The 16930-nt window shown below is 44.5% G+C and overlaps 1 protein-coding gene and 1 long non-coding RNA gene across 3 annotated transcripts; both read left to right on the top strand.

Annotated features, from left to right (window-relative positions):
• The first annotated feature begins 6877 nt into the window (after positions 1-6877).
• Positions 6878-11761, top strand: LOC120649388 (probable acyl-activating enzyme 18, peroxisomal). 2 transcript variants are annotated; one of them, XM_039926177.1, is made up of 14 exons: positions 6894-7380; positions 7720-7849; positions 8026-8285; positions 8387-8588; positions 8671-8711; positions 9040-9162; positions 9321-9394; positions 9493-9713; positions 10088-10182; positions 10258-10474; positions 10550-10675; positions 10941-11039; positions 11131-11340; positions 11430-11761. In XM_039926177.1, the coding sequence occupies exons 1-14, from the start codon at positions 7097-7099 to the stop codon at positions 11541-11543; spliced, it is 2196 nt and encodes a 731-aa protein (XP_039782111.1). In that variant the 5' UTR covers positions 6894-7096; the 3' UTR covers positions 11544-11761. The 2 variants fall into 2 exon arrangements, with proteins under 2 accessions (XP_039782112.1, XP_039782111.1); XM_039926178.1 differs by lacking the exons at positions 10941-11039; positions 11131-11340; positions 11430-11761 and having other exon boundaries at positions 6878-7380; positions 10258-10382.
• A 3587-nt stretch (positions 11762-15348) lies between these two features.
• On the top strand, positions 15349-16586 carry LOC120649391. The gene is made up of 3 exons (XR_005665248.1): positions 15349-15567; positions 15832-15923; positions 16039-16586. It is a non-coding gene; the product is annotated as an uncharacterized LOC120649391 (long non-coding RNA).
• Positions 16587-16930: the final 344 nt, after the last annotated feature.

The raw sequence follows: 16930 nt of genomic DNA on the forward strand, positions 1-16930 counted from the left end.
ATGAGGGACCACCGGGAGAGAGATTTGAGGACTGAAGAATGCAAGTACTTATTCTATCAACAGAACTTATCTATACGTTTTGCTTCCTCTACTTATTCAATTTATTTCACATAAATATTTAAATGCAGAGAATATGCTACATGGATTATTCTGGACTATGCATTTGCCTCTGTTGTATCTTTGGATTGTAATAATTCTAATGGACTTTGGATGTATTGCGTTCTATGTGTGGACTTTGGACATGAGTTATGTGTAATAATTCTAATGGACTTTGGATGTATTACGTTGTATGTGTGGACTTTGGACATGAGTTATGTGTTAAATGGTGTATTTGTCATTGTTTTGTGGAGTTATATATATATATGTTAGGATAAAGTCCATTTTTGGCCATCGAACTATCGTCTGAGTCCGGATTTGGCAATCGAACTCCAAAACCGGACACCCGCGGCCATCGAACTGTTAATACCAGACATGTGTTACCATGGACACCGATCCGCCCTGGTTTTGGCCCTGTCACCCTCCCACGTCGGCACCCCACGGCCAAGTCAGCACGGCTGACTCAGACCGTGCTCCTTTTATGGGGGGGGCAGTGCGGGTTGGAGCACTTATTCCAAAAAAAAAAGAGCGGGTTGGAGGTCTGGGGAGGCGGCGCTAGGGTTTCCATTCAGAGGGCGGAGCCATGGCGAGTTCAAGCAGCTTGAGCAGCACGGGAGGTACCCGATGGGGCTCAAGGGAAGGGGGAAGATCATCCCCTATCCCTTACCGGCAGGGCCCCCTCGACTATTGGCCTCCGGTCCTCTGCAAGTGCGGCAACAAGGAGGGAAGGTTGACTGCGTGGAGTGATGAAAATCCTGGGCGAAGATTCGTCAAATGTTTCAGTGCTACGGTGAGTGGTTGTGTTGTCTTTGGTCGATTCGGATTTGGTTTTGTTTGATGGTGTTGACAATTTGTGCATTTGTTTGTTTTCCTTTTTGGATGGAATAACCGGCAATGGGAGGATGCGACTTTTGGTGTTGGGTAGATCCACCGCCATCCCCCTTCCTCCGGGAGCTTCTTATAGATCTACGCGACGCCGTGAGAGCACTGAGGATGGAGAACAGAGAGCTACAGGGGCGAGTTGGTGATGCAGCACGACAGCAGATTTGGCCGGTTTATGCAGCAGAGGAGCAGAGAGCGTTGGCTGAGCCAATTGGAGCAGAGACGGTTGCAGTGGTGACTAAGAAGGCAGAGGAGAATGCTGAACTGAGATGCAGGATCTGCTCACTAGAGAAAGAAGTGTTTATCTTCAAGTTTCTTGTGGTGACATGTGTTGTTGTAGTGTTAGCAATGACTTGGGTTAACTGGCCATGAGGTTGTATGAAATGTAAATTAGGATCTAGTTAATGTAACTCTGATGCTTTGGAAAAACTCGAAATGTATGCTCCTGTTTCTAAGCAATATATGGATTGGTGTTAGCATTGATATGAGAGATGAACATGAGATAAACATGACAGGGAGGATAACACATCACACATCACTGACTTAGCCCAAACTGTCTGGTAGTACATAACACATCACAGTACAAGAGAGGAGATAAGAGTGACAGTACAAGAGATAGGTAAGCATAACATGGAGTTCGGCATAGGATCTGTGACAGTTGTACTAGTTCTGGTCACCAACTCCTTTGATCTGGAGCATAGAACTTGGTGCTGCTCTCTTTGGTTTCTTCTTTGTTGGTGGCTCCTGGGCTGCTCTCTTTGGTTTCTTCTTTGTTGGTGGCTCCTGGGCACTGACTTTAGCAGTAGCTTTACCAGATGACATTTTGATGGTCACACTTGAGCCTGCCTGGGACAGTGGCACATTGGCTTGCAAATTGAGTTGTGCTGCTGATCCTTCAACTGTAGCACTGGCAAATGATCTGATCAAGTTCCTAGATTCCAGATCCTATATCAAAGAAGTAAAAGTCATAGACTGGCAAATGAGAGATGTAGTAAAAAAATGTAAATTATTCCACTTACATTTTGGCTTGTAGAATTACTTTGTTGGCTACCTTTGACTCCATGTCTTCTATCACAAGTGGATCTGTTATGTCCAGTTCCTTTGCACTTCCTGCACCTTATGACTGTGCCTACCTTTGACAATTTTCTAGCTTTAGGTTGCTCTTGTGGCTCCCTTCTCCTCTCCTTTTTAGGCCTACCTGGCATTTTCACATATCCTGGTGCTCTTAGTGTTGGCATATCAGATTCAGGCCAGCTCTGCATACCCTCAACTGGATTTAGACAGTGGGAGTATGTGTTCTTGAATTGTGTCACATGATAACAGGGTGCTATGTACTCATCAAGGGAATTAGTCTTAAAGAAGATGCTTGATATTGCATGAGGGCATGGCAACCCTGCCAATTGCTAATACCTACATGAACACTCTCTTTTTTGCAGATCCACTGTGAACCTATTGTTCCAATGCTTGACCTCAAATTTATCTTCCCCATTACATATTGCATGGCAAACACCTGACAACTTAATGAGTGCATTTAATTTCTTCAAAATATTAGGACATATTGGACCAGTCCAAGTTTCTGACTTAGCCCTCATTTGCTGGATCCTCACCATGACCATCCTTCTAATGGTCTCAAGCATGGTTATGATAGGGAAGAACCTAGCTTCAATAATCCACTTGTTGAAAGATTCACAAATGTTGTTATCAACTGAGTCACAATTTGATCCTAACCTGAACCAGGCTCTGCTCCAATGTACAGGATTAGTATTCATCAAGGCCTTTGCTCCTTGCTTTGTTTCCTGAGCAAGTTTAGCCTTTGCTAGATTGAACAGTATGGGACAAGGAGCCTTGGCACAGCACCAAAACTTTTTCTGCCACTCCTTCTTGAATTTCTTCCTCCAGTTGGCATAAATGTGCCTCGCACAATTTCTGTGCTCTGCGTTTGGAGCCCATTTAGCAACAGCTGTCAATATACCCTTTTGTTGATCTGAGATAAAAACCCAGTCGTCACCCCCTTGAACTCCAATGTCCCTGAACAAAATATCACAGAACCAGTCCCATGAAGCATTGTTCTCCTTTTCCACCACTGCCCATGCTATTGGATACATTTGATTATTGGCATCTCTTCCCAATGCACACAACAATTCTCCATTTGTGGCCCCCTTAAAGAAACATCCATCAAGTCCTACAACTTTTCTACAACCAATAGTGAACCCTTTCTTGCATGCATCCAGAGCAATATACATTCTTTGAAACACTGGTGGTTCTACATTAGGTTCCTTCATAATAATAATTGTGCTTCCTAGGTTGCTTCTCAATAATTCAAGCTGGTACCTATATAGCACTTGGTACTGCCCTTTGGTTGCATCTAGAACCTTTTGCATGACAATAGATTTTGCTCTTTTCAGCTTGGAGATACTAACATCAGCAAACATCTCTTCTTGAACTGCCGATCTCATGGTTTCAAGACTCCAGGTTGGGTTGGCCATTATGAATTTCTCATACTTCTCAGCAATCCTGGCTGCAATGACCAATTTGTTATCTCTTCTAGGAGGGCAACTATGCACATTATTTAAGCTAGCTATCTGCCAACTATTTGTTCTTGAATTGGTCGACAACAAACATCTCCATTGGCAAGTGGCCCACTCACATACTGCAATCATCCTTTCAGATTCATTCTTAAAGAACTTAATAAACCTTCTTTCAGTTAAACCATGTTTGATCACTGCTTTCTTGAACTGACTCTTCCCAGTAAATTTCAGCCCAATCTCAAATTTGGGGCATGGATCCTTCTTGTTGTACCTTGGATACTTCCTGCTGCTCATGTCTTCACTTGAAACTTCTGCTGCACTACTATTATCATATGATGTGACATCTCCATCATCTTCTATCTCAACAGGAGCTGGCATACTAGTGTTATCCAAAATAACATCATCAAGGTCTGCCACTTGACCACCCTTCATTTTTTTCTTGAATTGCTTGAATTTGCAATGTATGTCATTGCCTTCTTCATCATCCTCCGAAGAGCTGTCATCACCGGGTAAGAAATCACTGTCACTGCTTGTGTCGTCTAGAACCTGCTCTTGCACTTGCTTTCCTTTATCAATCTTGCTGGGGCTGTACCACTCCTTCACAAATTTTATCTGCTTCTCGACTTCTTCCCTACTCTTGGTCCTGCATACCAACACTTGCGATTGTAAATCATGAGCTTCCATCTCATCATCTTCCATCTCAACTATTGGGTCCTCCTCAGCTTCCATCTCATTCTCAAAATCACTGACATTCGCTGCTGCTTCTCCATCATCTGACGGCTCAACAACTGTTGGGTCCTCGATATATATCTGCTACACCACCTTCCACAATGCAATTTTCCATTTCAATGCATGATTTATCATCAACCAATGCACGCAACCCATTCACTAGTTCCTTTCCTGGGAAAAGCCAATGTAGCAAAGCACCTAACTCAACATTGCAGTGGTCTTTTAAGTGCCCCATTATCTCAGAAAGTGAGATTTTATCTCGTTCAATGTATGACATCCCCTCTTCTCCACCACAATAATGCAGAGCCCTACTAGTCCTCACAAATTCTCCATTGTAATGAAATCTGACTGCAAGACTATCCAATGGGTCCATTATTTGATGTTCTGTACGGAGCGCAATAAACAAAAACGGATCAATCCCCCGGACACAATAAACAACTTCGCAAATCACATGGAAAACAATTGAATATTCGAGTCCCTAGAAAGACAAATCCCCAAAGTCACGGGATTTCGTTCTGCATCTATCACTTCATGAATGAATCAAACCTTTGTCCGCCGCTGCAGACGCCTCGGCCTGAGTCTCGTCGCCGCTATCGTTGCAGCCGCCGCCTCCGGAATCTCGTAGCCGCGGCCGCAGATGCCGCCGCCGGAGCCTCGTCGCCGCCGCCGCCTCCGCAGGCGCAGCCGCCGCCGCCGCTAGGGTTTCGTTTGGGGTGTTTTGAGGGACAGCGAACCGACGAGGAGGGGCCGGGGTCGATGTATACGCCCCATCTGAGTCAGCCGAGCGGGATCCGAGTCAGCCATGTTGACTCGGCCGACTGCTGTCGACGTGGCTGGCTGACTAGGCTAAAACCAGGGCGGATCGGTGTCCATGGTCACACGTGTCTGGTATTAACAGTTCGATGGCCGCGGGTGTCCGGTTTTGGAGTTCGATTGCCAAATCCGGACTCAGACGATAGTTCGATGGCTAAAAATGGACTTTATCCTATATGTTATGCATTATAAACTGTCAATATACACATAATCAGGGGAAATTTTGCCAAAATTTTCATTTTTTCCATATATACACATCATTTTCTGTTAATTTGCATCATTTTACGGTGACAAAAACAAAATTTCGGTCAAAATCACCGAAATTTCGGTCAACAAAACCGAAATTTCGGTCGGAATGCAACGAAATTTCGGTTTTTGAATTCAAAATCACTTTTCGGTCGAAATTACCGAAATTTAGCGAAATTTCGCCCGAAATTCCGTTTCCGCCGGATGGCGGGATTCGGTGAAAAACGAAAAGGAGAACCCTGCTGGTGGAGGACGCTATCGCAATCGCGGCCGCGGTAGGCCAACGCTGGACCAGCTGCTACCGGCTACCGCGGCTGTGCCTGTCAGGCGCTGCACGGCTGCGCTTGTGGTAGTCACCTGCCGGTCATTGCTCACACGTGGATTCTTTAGGGAACTGAGGGAGTACATCATAATCACCGTACACCTACGTATGTAGACATGTGCACCATTAACACCAGTACATACACGTATGCACGAGCAGATTTTTTTTTAAAAAAAACTTGCTGAAGCACTTCAATGTCATTTAAGAAAGGAAAAGCAAATCAAAAGTCTTTGAGGTTCGACATTACATAGAAAGGAAAGAGATTTTTTACATATTACCATTATACCGGATAACACTCGTCCGATTACAACTCTTAAAATAACATCTACATATTTACTACTCTTGTCTCACAGCTCCTTCATTTGTACCACTTTTGCCAACGTGGCACGCCACCGCAGCACGACACAGTGGCGCACGGTCAGCAGGGCGACGTGAAATGCCTTAACTGCCCCTACCCAGGTCCCTCTCTTCTCACTCTCCAACAGTTGGGTCCCACAGATACTCTCACTGCCAGAGAGGCCCCATTTGTCAGTTTTATCTCCAACCTCTGGCACCCGCTCTATCTGACGGCGTGTTAGGCCAACACTGGCGGCGCTATTTAGGTGTTGGTTTTCTCTTTTGAGGAGATGTTATGATGCTTTCTGCAATAGACAGCAGACTTCCGGGTGAAAACCTAACTCCAGCTCATTGGTGGGTGGCGACAACATCTTCAACATCGTGTTTTCCTTTGGAGGCGTTGCCTTGAAAGTTTTATGCGCATAAATCATTGTCTTTAGTGGGGCTGATTTATGTGGTTTTCACATGGAAGGATTTGGCAAGTAACGGACAATTCGAGCATCATTTTAAGTAGACGATTGGTGTTGCGCAAAGATTTGGTGCAAAACTTAAACATGAACAACGGAGAAAAAGATTGAAGCGTAGTCTTCTAGTTTCCTTTCAGCTTTCGGTCTTATATTTGTAACTCTCATTTTAGGGTTTAGAGTCTAAGTGTTCTTGTAATCTTTAGTTGTATTCTAGTTATAAAAGGCCGGTTTCTAATCTTAATCTTAAAAAAAACTTTCGTGGCCTCGTGGGCTGGTTCGAGCGTGAGAAGAAAACCCAAGAGCATTTGGGCTTTCAAACATTCGGTTTCGTTCACGCGGCTGGTTGGGCCGGATTCTAATCACACGACAGTCGATAATCCACACACTTTTCTGCCGTGGAATTCGCGAAGTGTAGGACTATCGTGGTAGCGGCCGCTGCCCGCTAGCTCGCCAGTCACCTCAGCGCAGCGCCCGAGGTGCGAGCTCTACCTCCACCAGGCGCACACGGCCGCATCGGACACGCCGCACCACACCTCCTACCTAACCGATCGTGTCAGCGGCACAACTGCACGTGCAGTTACTGCACCGGATCTCCGTCGCGATCGTACGGAGGGCGCAAGGGAGAGCGGGAGACCGGAAGACGCGAGCTTGGGCGGCTGCGGCGGCCATCATATCCTATGGCGGCGGCCGCGAGGGGGAGCGTGTGGGAGATCCAGCCCGGTGACGTGGGCGCCGCGGGGTTCGGCGCGGCCGACGCGGGCGCGTTCCTCGCCGCGCTCCGCTCCGCCGCGGCCGCGGCGGGCCCCGGAGCCGCCGGGGACGCCGTGTGGGCGGCGGTGGCGGCCGCGGGGGTGCTGCGGCCGGAGCACCCGCACGCGCTGCACCAGCTCGTCTACTACTCCGTCTACGCCGGGTGGGACCGCGCCGCCCGGGGCCCGCCGCCGTACTGGTTCCCGTCACCGTAAGTCGATCGCCGGTCGCGCTCCTGTTCCTTTTGCGACCAAAACAGGGCAGCTTGATTCCGAGTAGCTTCCGGCCTCCCGTTTGCCACGATCACATCAAAACGAGCTTGAAATGGAAATTGTGTTGTGAATGTATAGCTTCCGGCCTCCCGTTTGCCACGATCACATCAAAACGAGCTTGAAATGGAAATTGTGTTGTGAATGTAATGTGCTATGCAACGTTGAAGCTTCTAGCTAGTTGTGCTGTGTCTAACAATACCAGTAGGATTAATACTAGGTTGTTGGTGCTGTACTATCAATTAAGCTGTCTGATACTAACAAGTGTTTCACTGTCACAGGACTGACAGTAGACAAACGAACCTTGGGAGGTTCATGGAAGCAAACGGGCCCAAGCTGTTAGGGCCAGCATACAAGGACCCGATAACAAGTTTTAATCTCTTTTACAAGTTCTCCGTAGAGAACCAAGAGGTCAGTTGCTCTAAATTAGTATAATACTCCATATAAAAGCAAACAGTCCTTGAATTTTCAGATTTTGTTGGTGTAAAGTGGCTATCCGAACTTAATTTCTGATGGGTACTTTAAGTTTGCCTCCAACGATGTGACCCTGGTCCCTAGCCTTCGAGGTGATTCACTTTTCACTTCAGGTCTACTGGTCAATGGTGCTAAAGCAGCTCGCAGTCAAGTTCCAAAAAGAACCAAAATCGATTCTAAGTACATCAGATAGATCAAAGAAAGGGGGGACATGGCTTCAAGGTGCAGTGCTCAACATTGCCGAGTGTTGTCTGCTCCCTTGCCCTTCCCTGAACAGGACAGATGACAGTACAGCTATTGTTTGGAGGGATGAAGGCCATGATGATTACCCAGTGAACCGTATGTCACTGAAAGAACTTCGCAGTCAAGTGATGTGTGTTTTTATTCCCAAACTAAGAGTTGAATCAACTGATTTTTTAGCTTTTCCGTGAATTATTCTTCATATGGCTTTCCTTGGTGCTATGATATTTTCAGAACTGTTGCAAATGCCTTGGATACCATGTTCCACAAAGGGGATCCGATCGCAATAGACATGCCTATGACATGCAATGCAGTCATCATATATTTGGCGATCATCCTTGGTGGCTTTGTTGTTGTGTCAATAGCAGATAGTTTTGCACCACAGGAGATTGGTACTCGCATGGGTGTTTCAAAAGCAAAGGCAATTTTTACTCAGGTGAGAGATTAAGCAAGCATTTTATGCTGGTATATCCATTTAGGACTAGATGTGGGCTCATTATAAATTACATAAATTTCAGGATTTCATTATTAGAGGAGGGAAGAAAGTTCCACTTTACAGGTATCACATCAGTTTCTTTTAGTTCAAATTCATGTTATGGTTATCTAGTCTGCTCATTTTCAAAAGAAAAGGAAAAAAAACTCTCTTCTCTCCTCTCCTCTCCTCTCCTCCTCTCAGAAAAAAAGGAACTTGTTGGTCTTGTAAATTTTTGTACCTACTATGTAAATGTTGCAGTTCGGAATTAATACGCATTAACCTGTGAAACCATGAACTTGCATTATTTGTTCAATTTTTCTTTACCTTTGATCAACTGAATGGAAGTACTAAAATTGATTACTTATCATCATCACCACACATCCGATTAGCTCGTAATAATTCCATTTTATAGCCGTGTCGTGCAAGGGTCTTCATCTAAAGCTGTTGTGATTCCTGCAACCGGAGACTATCTTGGAGTTACACTGAGGAATGGTGATATGTCCTGGAAAGATTTTCTTTGTCGTGCTTCTGGAAGGTAGGTGCTCAGTTTCCTCTTTCCCTTGTCACACATGAATAAATGGCATCTTGAGCTTAGATGATTCAGAAATTCTTCTTTTGTGAAAATTGAGCGCAGCTTCATTGTAAATAAAGGCAATTTCTTCATATAAGGAACATTGTCTCTTGGATTTGCAGGTCATCTATCTATTCTCCAGTTTATCAGTCTGTTGATGCGCTAACTAATATACTATTTTCTTCAGGAACAACTGGTATATCCTACAACCGTTTCCTTTCTTTCTGTGCTTGCACTGTTGCACTGTTTCATGTTCACATTTATTTTTTGTTATTCCATTTGCTTCTTGCGCAGGGGATCCAAAAGCTATACCATGGACACAACTTTCTCCCATAAGATGTGCAGCTGATACGTGGGCCCATATTGATGTTCGTCCACAGGACATATTTTGTTGGCCTACTAATCTGGGCTGGGTTATGGGACCTATAGTCCTGTACTCATGCTTTCTTAATGGTGCAACTTTGGCTTTATATCATGGATCTCCACTTGGTCGTGATTTCTGCAAATTTGTACAGGTGGGGTTAGCACAGACTAGCTTGCACCATCACTTGCTTGCAACTCCTAAAACGTTTTATCCTTGTTCCTTGCACATAGTTCTCTTGGTTTTTGAGCTTCAGTATGTTATGTTCGAAGTAGCATAGGCATAGCTTACTTCATATCTGTTTGTTTACAGCTCTAGCATACCTCTATATATTGAGTAACCACCTAACATCAAATCTGTCTATGCTCCCAAAGCATTTGATTCAATGATGTATACTACATTTCCTTTTTCATCAAACTATTGCTTTTATCAAACGCTGATCAATGCATATTCATAGTAGAACAGAAAATACAAAGGAAATCAGTCTGTCCTTGTGCACTTAGATTATTTCTGCAAAATATTTTGCAGGATGCAGGTGTGACTTTATTAGGAAGTGTGCCTAGCTTGGTGAAGTCATGGAAAGCTGGGAACTGTGTTAAAGGGCTTGACTGGACCAAAATCAGGTAAGTGGCACTGTCGGAAGGCAGTCATCTTCATCACTGTCTGGTGGAAGGATGATTACAATATTATATTTGCAGGGTACTAGGCACCACAGGGGAGGCTTCTGATATTGATGATAATCTGTGGCTAACTTCACACACGTCATACAAGCCCATTGTTGAATGCTGTGGGGGCACGGAGTTGGCATCCTCATACATTCAAGGTAGTCTTTTGCAACCGCAATCCTTCGGTGCTTTTAGTGGTGCATCAATGTCCACTGGGTTTGTCATACTTGATGAACAGGGAACTCCATATGTAAGTATCATTCCCTAGATATTTCAAGTTTGTTTGATGTGTTTGAGGCATAAGCATTTGAGTTATCTATGGCAGCCTGACGATGTACCTTGTGCTGGAGAAGTGGGTCTCTTCCCTCTGTATTTTGGCGCTACAAATTGGCTTCTCAATGCTGACCATGACAAGGTTTACTTTGATGGCATGCCCATTTACAATGGAAGGGTATGGAACTGCATATGTCAGTTATCCATTTAGATTGCTAAATTAGCAGTTCATATTTGAATTTTTAAACCAGCAACATCTCATCGTTATTTGGCTGTCTGCCTAAATTTTAACTAGCATATCCGAATTTTATGCTGAACAGTGTTCACCTGTGAAACTTAATTGCTGAACCAAATTGAAGTGCTGAATCGGGCATTCAGGTTACATGCTATTATAGGTTGTAGAACAAAGTGGTGAATAACCTTATTTTGTATTGGTGCTGTAGCAACTCCGACGACATGGAGATATAATCCAGAGGACAGTAGGTGGGTACTATATTGTACAGGGCAGAGCAGATGACACCATGAACCTTGGAGGAATTAAGGTTAAACCTCCCCTTTCCAATGTTTCTGATCCCTTGTTACCATCCTTGCATTTCATGGAACCAAATACATTGTTCTCATCTGCATACGCAGACAAGTTCAGTGGAGATAGAAAGGGTATGCAATAGAGCCGATGAAAGACTTCTAGAAACAGCTGCAGTTAGCATCAAACCTGCTGGTGGGGGACCAGAACATCTGGCAATCTTAGCAGTGCTGAAAGATAGATCGGCCCAATACGATGTAAATCTTCTCAAGAGCAAGTTCCAGAAAGCCATCCAGAAGAACCTCAATCCTCTTTTCAAGGTAAAACATTCCCTTTTCCTCTGTCGAGGTCAAATGATCGTATGAACATGCTTACACTAAGATCACTGGAATCATATATATCTTGACAGGTGAGCTATGTCAAAGTTGTTCCTGAGTTCCCAAGAACTGCTTCAAACAAACTTCTGAGAAGGGTCCTGCGGGACCAACTGAAGCAGGAACTCTCAAATCACAGCAAGCTCTGACCTTTGAGTGGGTTGACTGTCCTACCTTCGGTGAAGAATACCTTTTCACATGCCACAATATTAATATCAAATTCACCCGTTCCATTTCAATAAAGCAGAATGAATAAATAGGTATCGTACACTGAATTGTGCGGAAGGCTTTAGGAATTAGGATGCTCATTGTCATTTGGTACTTTGGAACTAAGCTCAGCGCATTTCAAAGGCTTGATAGTATAGTAGATCTGCTCTCTCTCTCTCTCTGCACAACTTCCGCCCTTTACGGCAACCGCTTCTTTTCAAAAGGAAATCGTGAGAGCATCTCGAAGAGTATCCTATTTCTCTTCCTCATCCTTATTTTTTTAGAAAAAATAAAAAAAACACTCTCCAATAGTTTTCCATTCTAATTCCCTACCTTCTAACAATTGGCAAATTGGGTTCCCTTGTGCGTAAAAATACGCACGCCTCCGTCGCCCCTCCCTCGCGACTTTTTTTTCTGGCGCCTTCTTCTTCCCTGCGCCATCCTTCCTTCGCGCCATGGATCCAGTCTATTATTTTGTTTTTTCCCACGTTCTAGGACTAGAATTTAGTTTCTGTAGCCGCCGCCGCCGTTGGCCTACCCGCCATGGACTGCGCCCGCTGCCACTTCTTCCCGCACCGATTTCAGCCGCCACGGTGCGCCATCGGCACCAGTAAGAGGTAAAACGGAACCCTCTCATCGTTCTCTTTCTTTTCCCCTAAATTTCAAGCCCTCTAGTGCCCTAAATCATCAGCAATCTGACTTGCAAGAAGCTTCTGTTTGCCAGACATGTCCGCTAGCCATGGAGGTTTCTCGTAGAATTATTCTTGTGGGGCCACAACTTCTCATTTTTAGGAGAAAAATAAAGAACTATTGGAGATGGACTCTTTTTTGCCTTCTCATACCTATTACCTATTTAGGGAGTTGGCAAACGATAACTTTTGGGGAGAAAATATTAGGAACTCTTGTAGATGCTTGAGAGGAAAACGAGTCTACAGAAGATTTGCAAAGAGTAATCGTGTCTGATCATATCATCTCAAATAGAGAAACCAGAAAAATCCAAATGTGATTCTGTTGGCAAATGGCAAATGCAACGAGCGTGGTGGCGTTGTGCCGTCATCCATCCCGTTGATCTTGGGATCTGTCAGCGGAGCAGGCACCGCCTCTGCAGACGAAGCAGTAGCGTGGTTGGCGCACCGGAGGCGGCCCGTGGCATCAACGGCGACCATACGAAAAGCAGGGGGCCCTCGTGCGCGCCGGGCCGTGCCGTGAGTTCCAGCGCGCGGCTACGATGCGGGCGACTCGCGTGCGTGCCTCCGCCTCGGAGTCCTCGCTGCAGGAATCTGACGAGTGGCGGCCTTGTGCTAGGGCTTGAGAGGGAGGTGAGTGAGGCGGGGAAGCCTATGCGAACAGGCAGGCTCCGGCAGGATTTTGTTTTCCGGCGCACGACCCATCTATAGAGCAGGAGGCGAGCGAGTAGCCAGTGGCGCGGCCATGGCGGCGAGCGCTCCCAGGAGAGTGTGGGAGAGGGAGACACACAGGTGTGAGATATGGAGGCTTTCAGGAGCGCCGCATCTGAGTGCGGGTGCGCTCCTCGCCGCTCATTGCTCCGCCGCCGCCATCGCAACGGGAGCCGACGGGGCCGACATGTTGAAGACGGTGACGTCATCTCGTCCCTACTCCGTCTACGGCGTACCGCGCCGATCGGATCCCTACGCTGTGCTGTGCTGGTGCGCGCCGCGGGGAGTCATTCGTTGTCATGCACTCATGCATCTGGTACCTAGGTTGGGGGGGAACAGGGTGGGCAGTGGCAGCTGCTCCCTAGTGGCCTCTGTTGCCACTTGCCAGGCTGATCAGTGCGAGCAGTAGAGGGGCAGGGGTCATGCCCATTGCCAAGCTGGGAACACTTAGCTCTGTTTTCAAAAAAATTTCTACAATACCCGTCACATCGAATATTCGGACACATGCATGGAGCATTAAATGCAGTTGAAAAAATAACTAATTACAAAGTCTAACTGGTTAGCACAAGATGAATCTTTTAAGCCTAATTAGTCCATAATTAGACATTAATTGCCAAATAATAACGAAAGTGCTACAGTGTCAAAATTCAAAAAATTTCACAAACTAAACAAAGCCTTAATGGGAGTGTCTGACAGTATACGACTAGCGCCATCCATGTTCCTAGGTCCGAAATCATCAGGGAGAAGACGAGAAGCATTTCCAATGTTGCTGTGAATGTTTCCTGCTACGGTGCTAGCTCGTCTTTCCCTGAAGGGAACTGATGACAGCACAGCGAGTATATGGAGGTACCTACTCTCTGATGATTATCCAACTATGTCTTATTGAAAGAGCTTCACAATCAAGCGATATATGTATCGTATGAAAACGAGACAAATTAAAAGCTTACCAAAAAAAATTCATTGAACTTCACCACGATTCAATCTGCATGGTTGTCATCATTGTTCTGTTGATTTCGTGATTTTAGGATTGTTGCTGCAGATGGCCTTGGGCGTGTTTCAGAAAGGGGATGGTTAGCAAGGGCTAACAGATATGCCCACAGCATAGATTGCAATCATCTTATATTTGGCTATCAATAGGATATTAGGTGAGACATTAACAAGCCTCGCGTGACACAGCCACTAATACTAAAGTTCACAAGATTCCAGGTCTTAACTTTCTTTGTTTTGTTCTGATAACTTATTTTCACCCTTTTTAACGAAAAAATAGCACTTGATGTCCTCACAAGCTTAGTGCTTAATTGGTAAAGTTGTTCGCTTTCAATGAATTAGAATCCATCCTGTGAAACGAATATTTTGCATTGATTTTAGAATTAGCTCTTAACGTAATAGTTCTCAGTATACAGTTAAATAGCACATAACTTACAATTGTTTTTCTTCTGCCGTGCTATGCAACTGTGCAAAGGACCCCATCTAAAGAAATTGAAGTTCCTGCAAGCAGTGGCGGAACCAGGATTGAGTCGAACCCCGGGCCGAGTTTTAAGTATAGACGTCCACAAACTCACAGTTCAAAAGATACATAAAAATATAAACGGAAAGATAGATAACATAAAAAAGAGTCATCACGAAGTAATATATTTATTCTTCTTCGGCAATTAATCCAAATCCTTCTTCAGCAATTGATCCAAATCCAAAGGTAGAAGCTACTGCAAAATGAAAAAAATTTAGGCCGAACCCCGGGCCATGGCCCGGGTGGCCCGGGGTGTGCATCCGCCCCTGCCAGCAAGTGAAGGTTGTCTTGGAGTTACACTGAGGAATGGCAATATCTCCTGGAAAAGGTTTTCTTTCTTGGGCTGGTGGAAGGTATGCTGTATGTAGTAGGTTAACTCTAATCGCTCCCTTCTCATACAGAAATAATACACTAGAATATGAGCTTAGATGGCGTTATGCATCTTATGTTTCATGATACAGAACACCACTGCGCAAAAGGAAAGTAATTCGTTTCTCCAGAGCATTGCTTTTTGTCTGTTTACTTTGTATATGTATGTACGGCCAATACGTTGGCACATTTGGATATTCAATTGCAGGACATACTCCCTCCGTTTCAAATTATAAATCATTCCAAGAATCTTGGATAGTTAAACCATCTCAAAGTTTGACCAAAATTATAAAGAGAAATATAAAGATTTATGACATCAAATAGGTGCACTATGAAAATATAGCTAACAAAGAATCTAATGATACTTAATTGGTATCATAAATATTATTATCTTGTCATATAAATTTGGTCAAACTTGAAAAACTTTGACTCTCTAAGATTTTTGGAATGACTTATAATTTGAAACGGAGGGAGTATTTTGCTGGCCTACAAATCTGAGCTGGTTTATGGGACCTGCAGCCTTGTACTCAAGCTTCAGAAAAAGCATCTGTTAGCATCAAACCCGTTGGTAGGGGGCCGAACAGCTGGTTATCTTGATATTGCTGAAATAAAAAATCGCTCTAATACGGTATAACTATCCCTAAGATCAAGATTCAGAGAACCATTCGGAAGAATCTCAATCCTCTTTTCAAGGTAAGTGTTTTCTGTTGTTAAGGTCAAACAACATTAGCCATGTAAGCTGTTCCCAAGTTCCTGCAAAGTACTTCTAATAAGCTTCTGTGATAAGGGTCCTGACTCCTGAGGGATCAGCAGGAGCCTCAAATCACAGCAAAATCATGAAGCACGAAATGTGTGGAGCACTAAATTAAAGATATATGTACTCAACAAAATGATTTTCCAAATGTCATCTGAAAGACTTCTAAGTTTGATGCTGGTGTTTTACTGTATGTTTATTAGGTAAATAAAATGGGCATCCATGATGCGTTGTGCTACCTACCACTACCATCCGCTTGAATTGATACTGGACCCTGAACTTCTTGTGTTCCAAGGTATGTGGGCAATACACGTAACCTTAACATTCAATCCCACTCACATAAAATTTCCTGCAAGTTCTTGCATTTTTTTTATATATATGAGACGAGGTGAAACTACGTGTCCTTGCAGTTTCTAATCCTCTGCGTGCCCAATAATTATTTTTGTGATCCTGTAAGACTTAGCACGCAAGTGACCAAGCAAGTTACGCTTCGCATTTGGAAATCAAGGCTATGCTGATGTACGGAACAGGCCGTGCTTATACTGCAGAACAGCATCCATATCCTGACTTTATGCATACCAGGCCTGGAAAAATGCCTACTACAAGACGGCTAAATTGACTAGTGCGAAGCTCAGTTGACAGTAGAGCACAACGACCCAAACATCATTCTTGTGCTCGTCAAAGCTGAAGGAGTCAAGATTCAAGGCGCACATTGTTTTTCGAGTTTCCCCCCCTTGTTCCTTGCTGCCGTACATGGGTACATGTGATGTTATCCAAGTGTGGAATTTCTTTTTCTTTTTGATGCCACGGTATGTGTGATGTAGCGGCTGAAGTACCAAACGGCATGCGGACTTTTCTTTTTCCCTCCATCATGAATTGTAATGGCAGATTTGAAAACTATAAAATTTTGTAATGGCGCTGATCTAATTAAACCATTTAAGTAGAATCTCATTTTGCATCATGCTTCCACACTGCAAGAGACGTGGTGTACTGAATACTAGCGTAGAATGTTCCGAGTCACGCACAGGTTTCATGTCATCCCTGCGGCACCTTCTTTTTCCACGCGTATAGAAGGGGAAATGGAAAAGGTGGTCATAGACTCTGGTAGCAGACTAGCAGCAACAGCTACAGCTAACTGCCAGTCAGCGTGTCCTGGGAAGTTTCTTGTTGGCACTTCCGTCACAACGAGCCAACGACTGTTTAATTTCCATTTTGAAGCAAAGACAGCGTAGCCTTTTGTGTTGGCACATCTGCCTTCTGTTTGTGGGTATTTTTATTTAAAAAAACCCTAAATTTATGTGC

This window comes from Panicum virgatum, chromosome 9K (genome assembly GCF_016808335.1).
Source record: "Panicum virgatum strain AP13 chromosome 9K, P.virgatum_v5, whole genome shotgun sequence".
Classification (NCBI taxonomy): Eukaryota; Viridiplantae; Streptophyta; class Magnoliopsida; order Poales; family Poaceae; genus Panicum; species Panicum virgatum.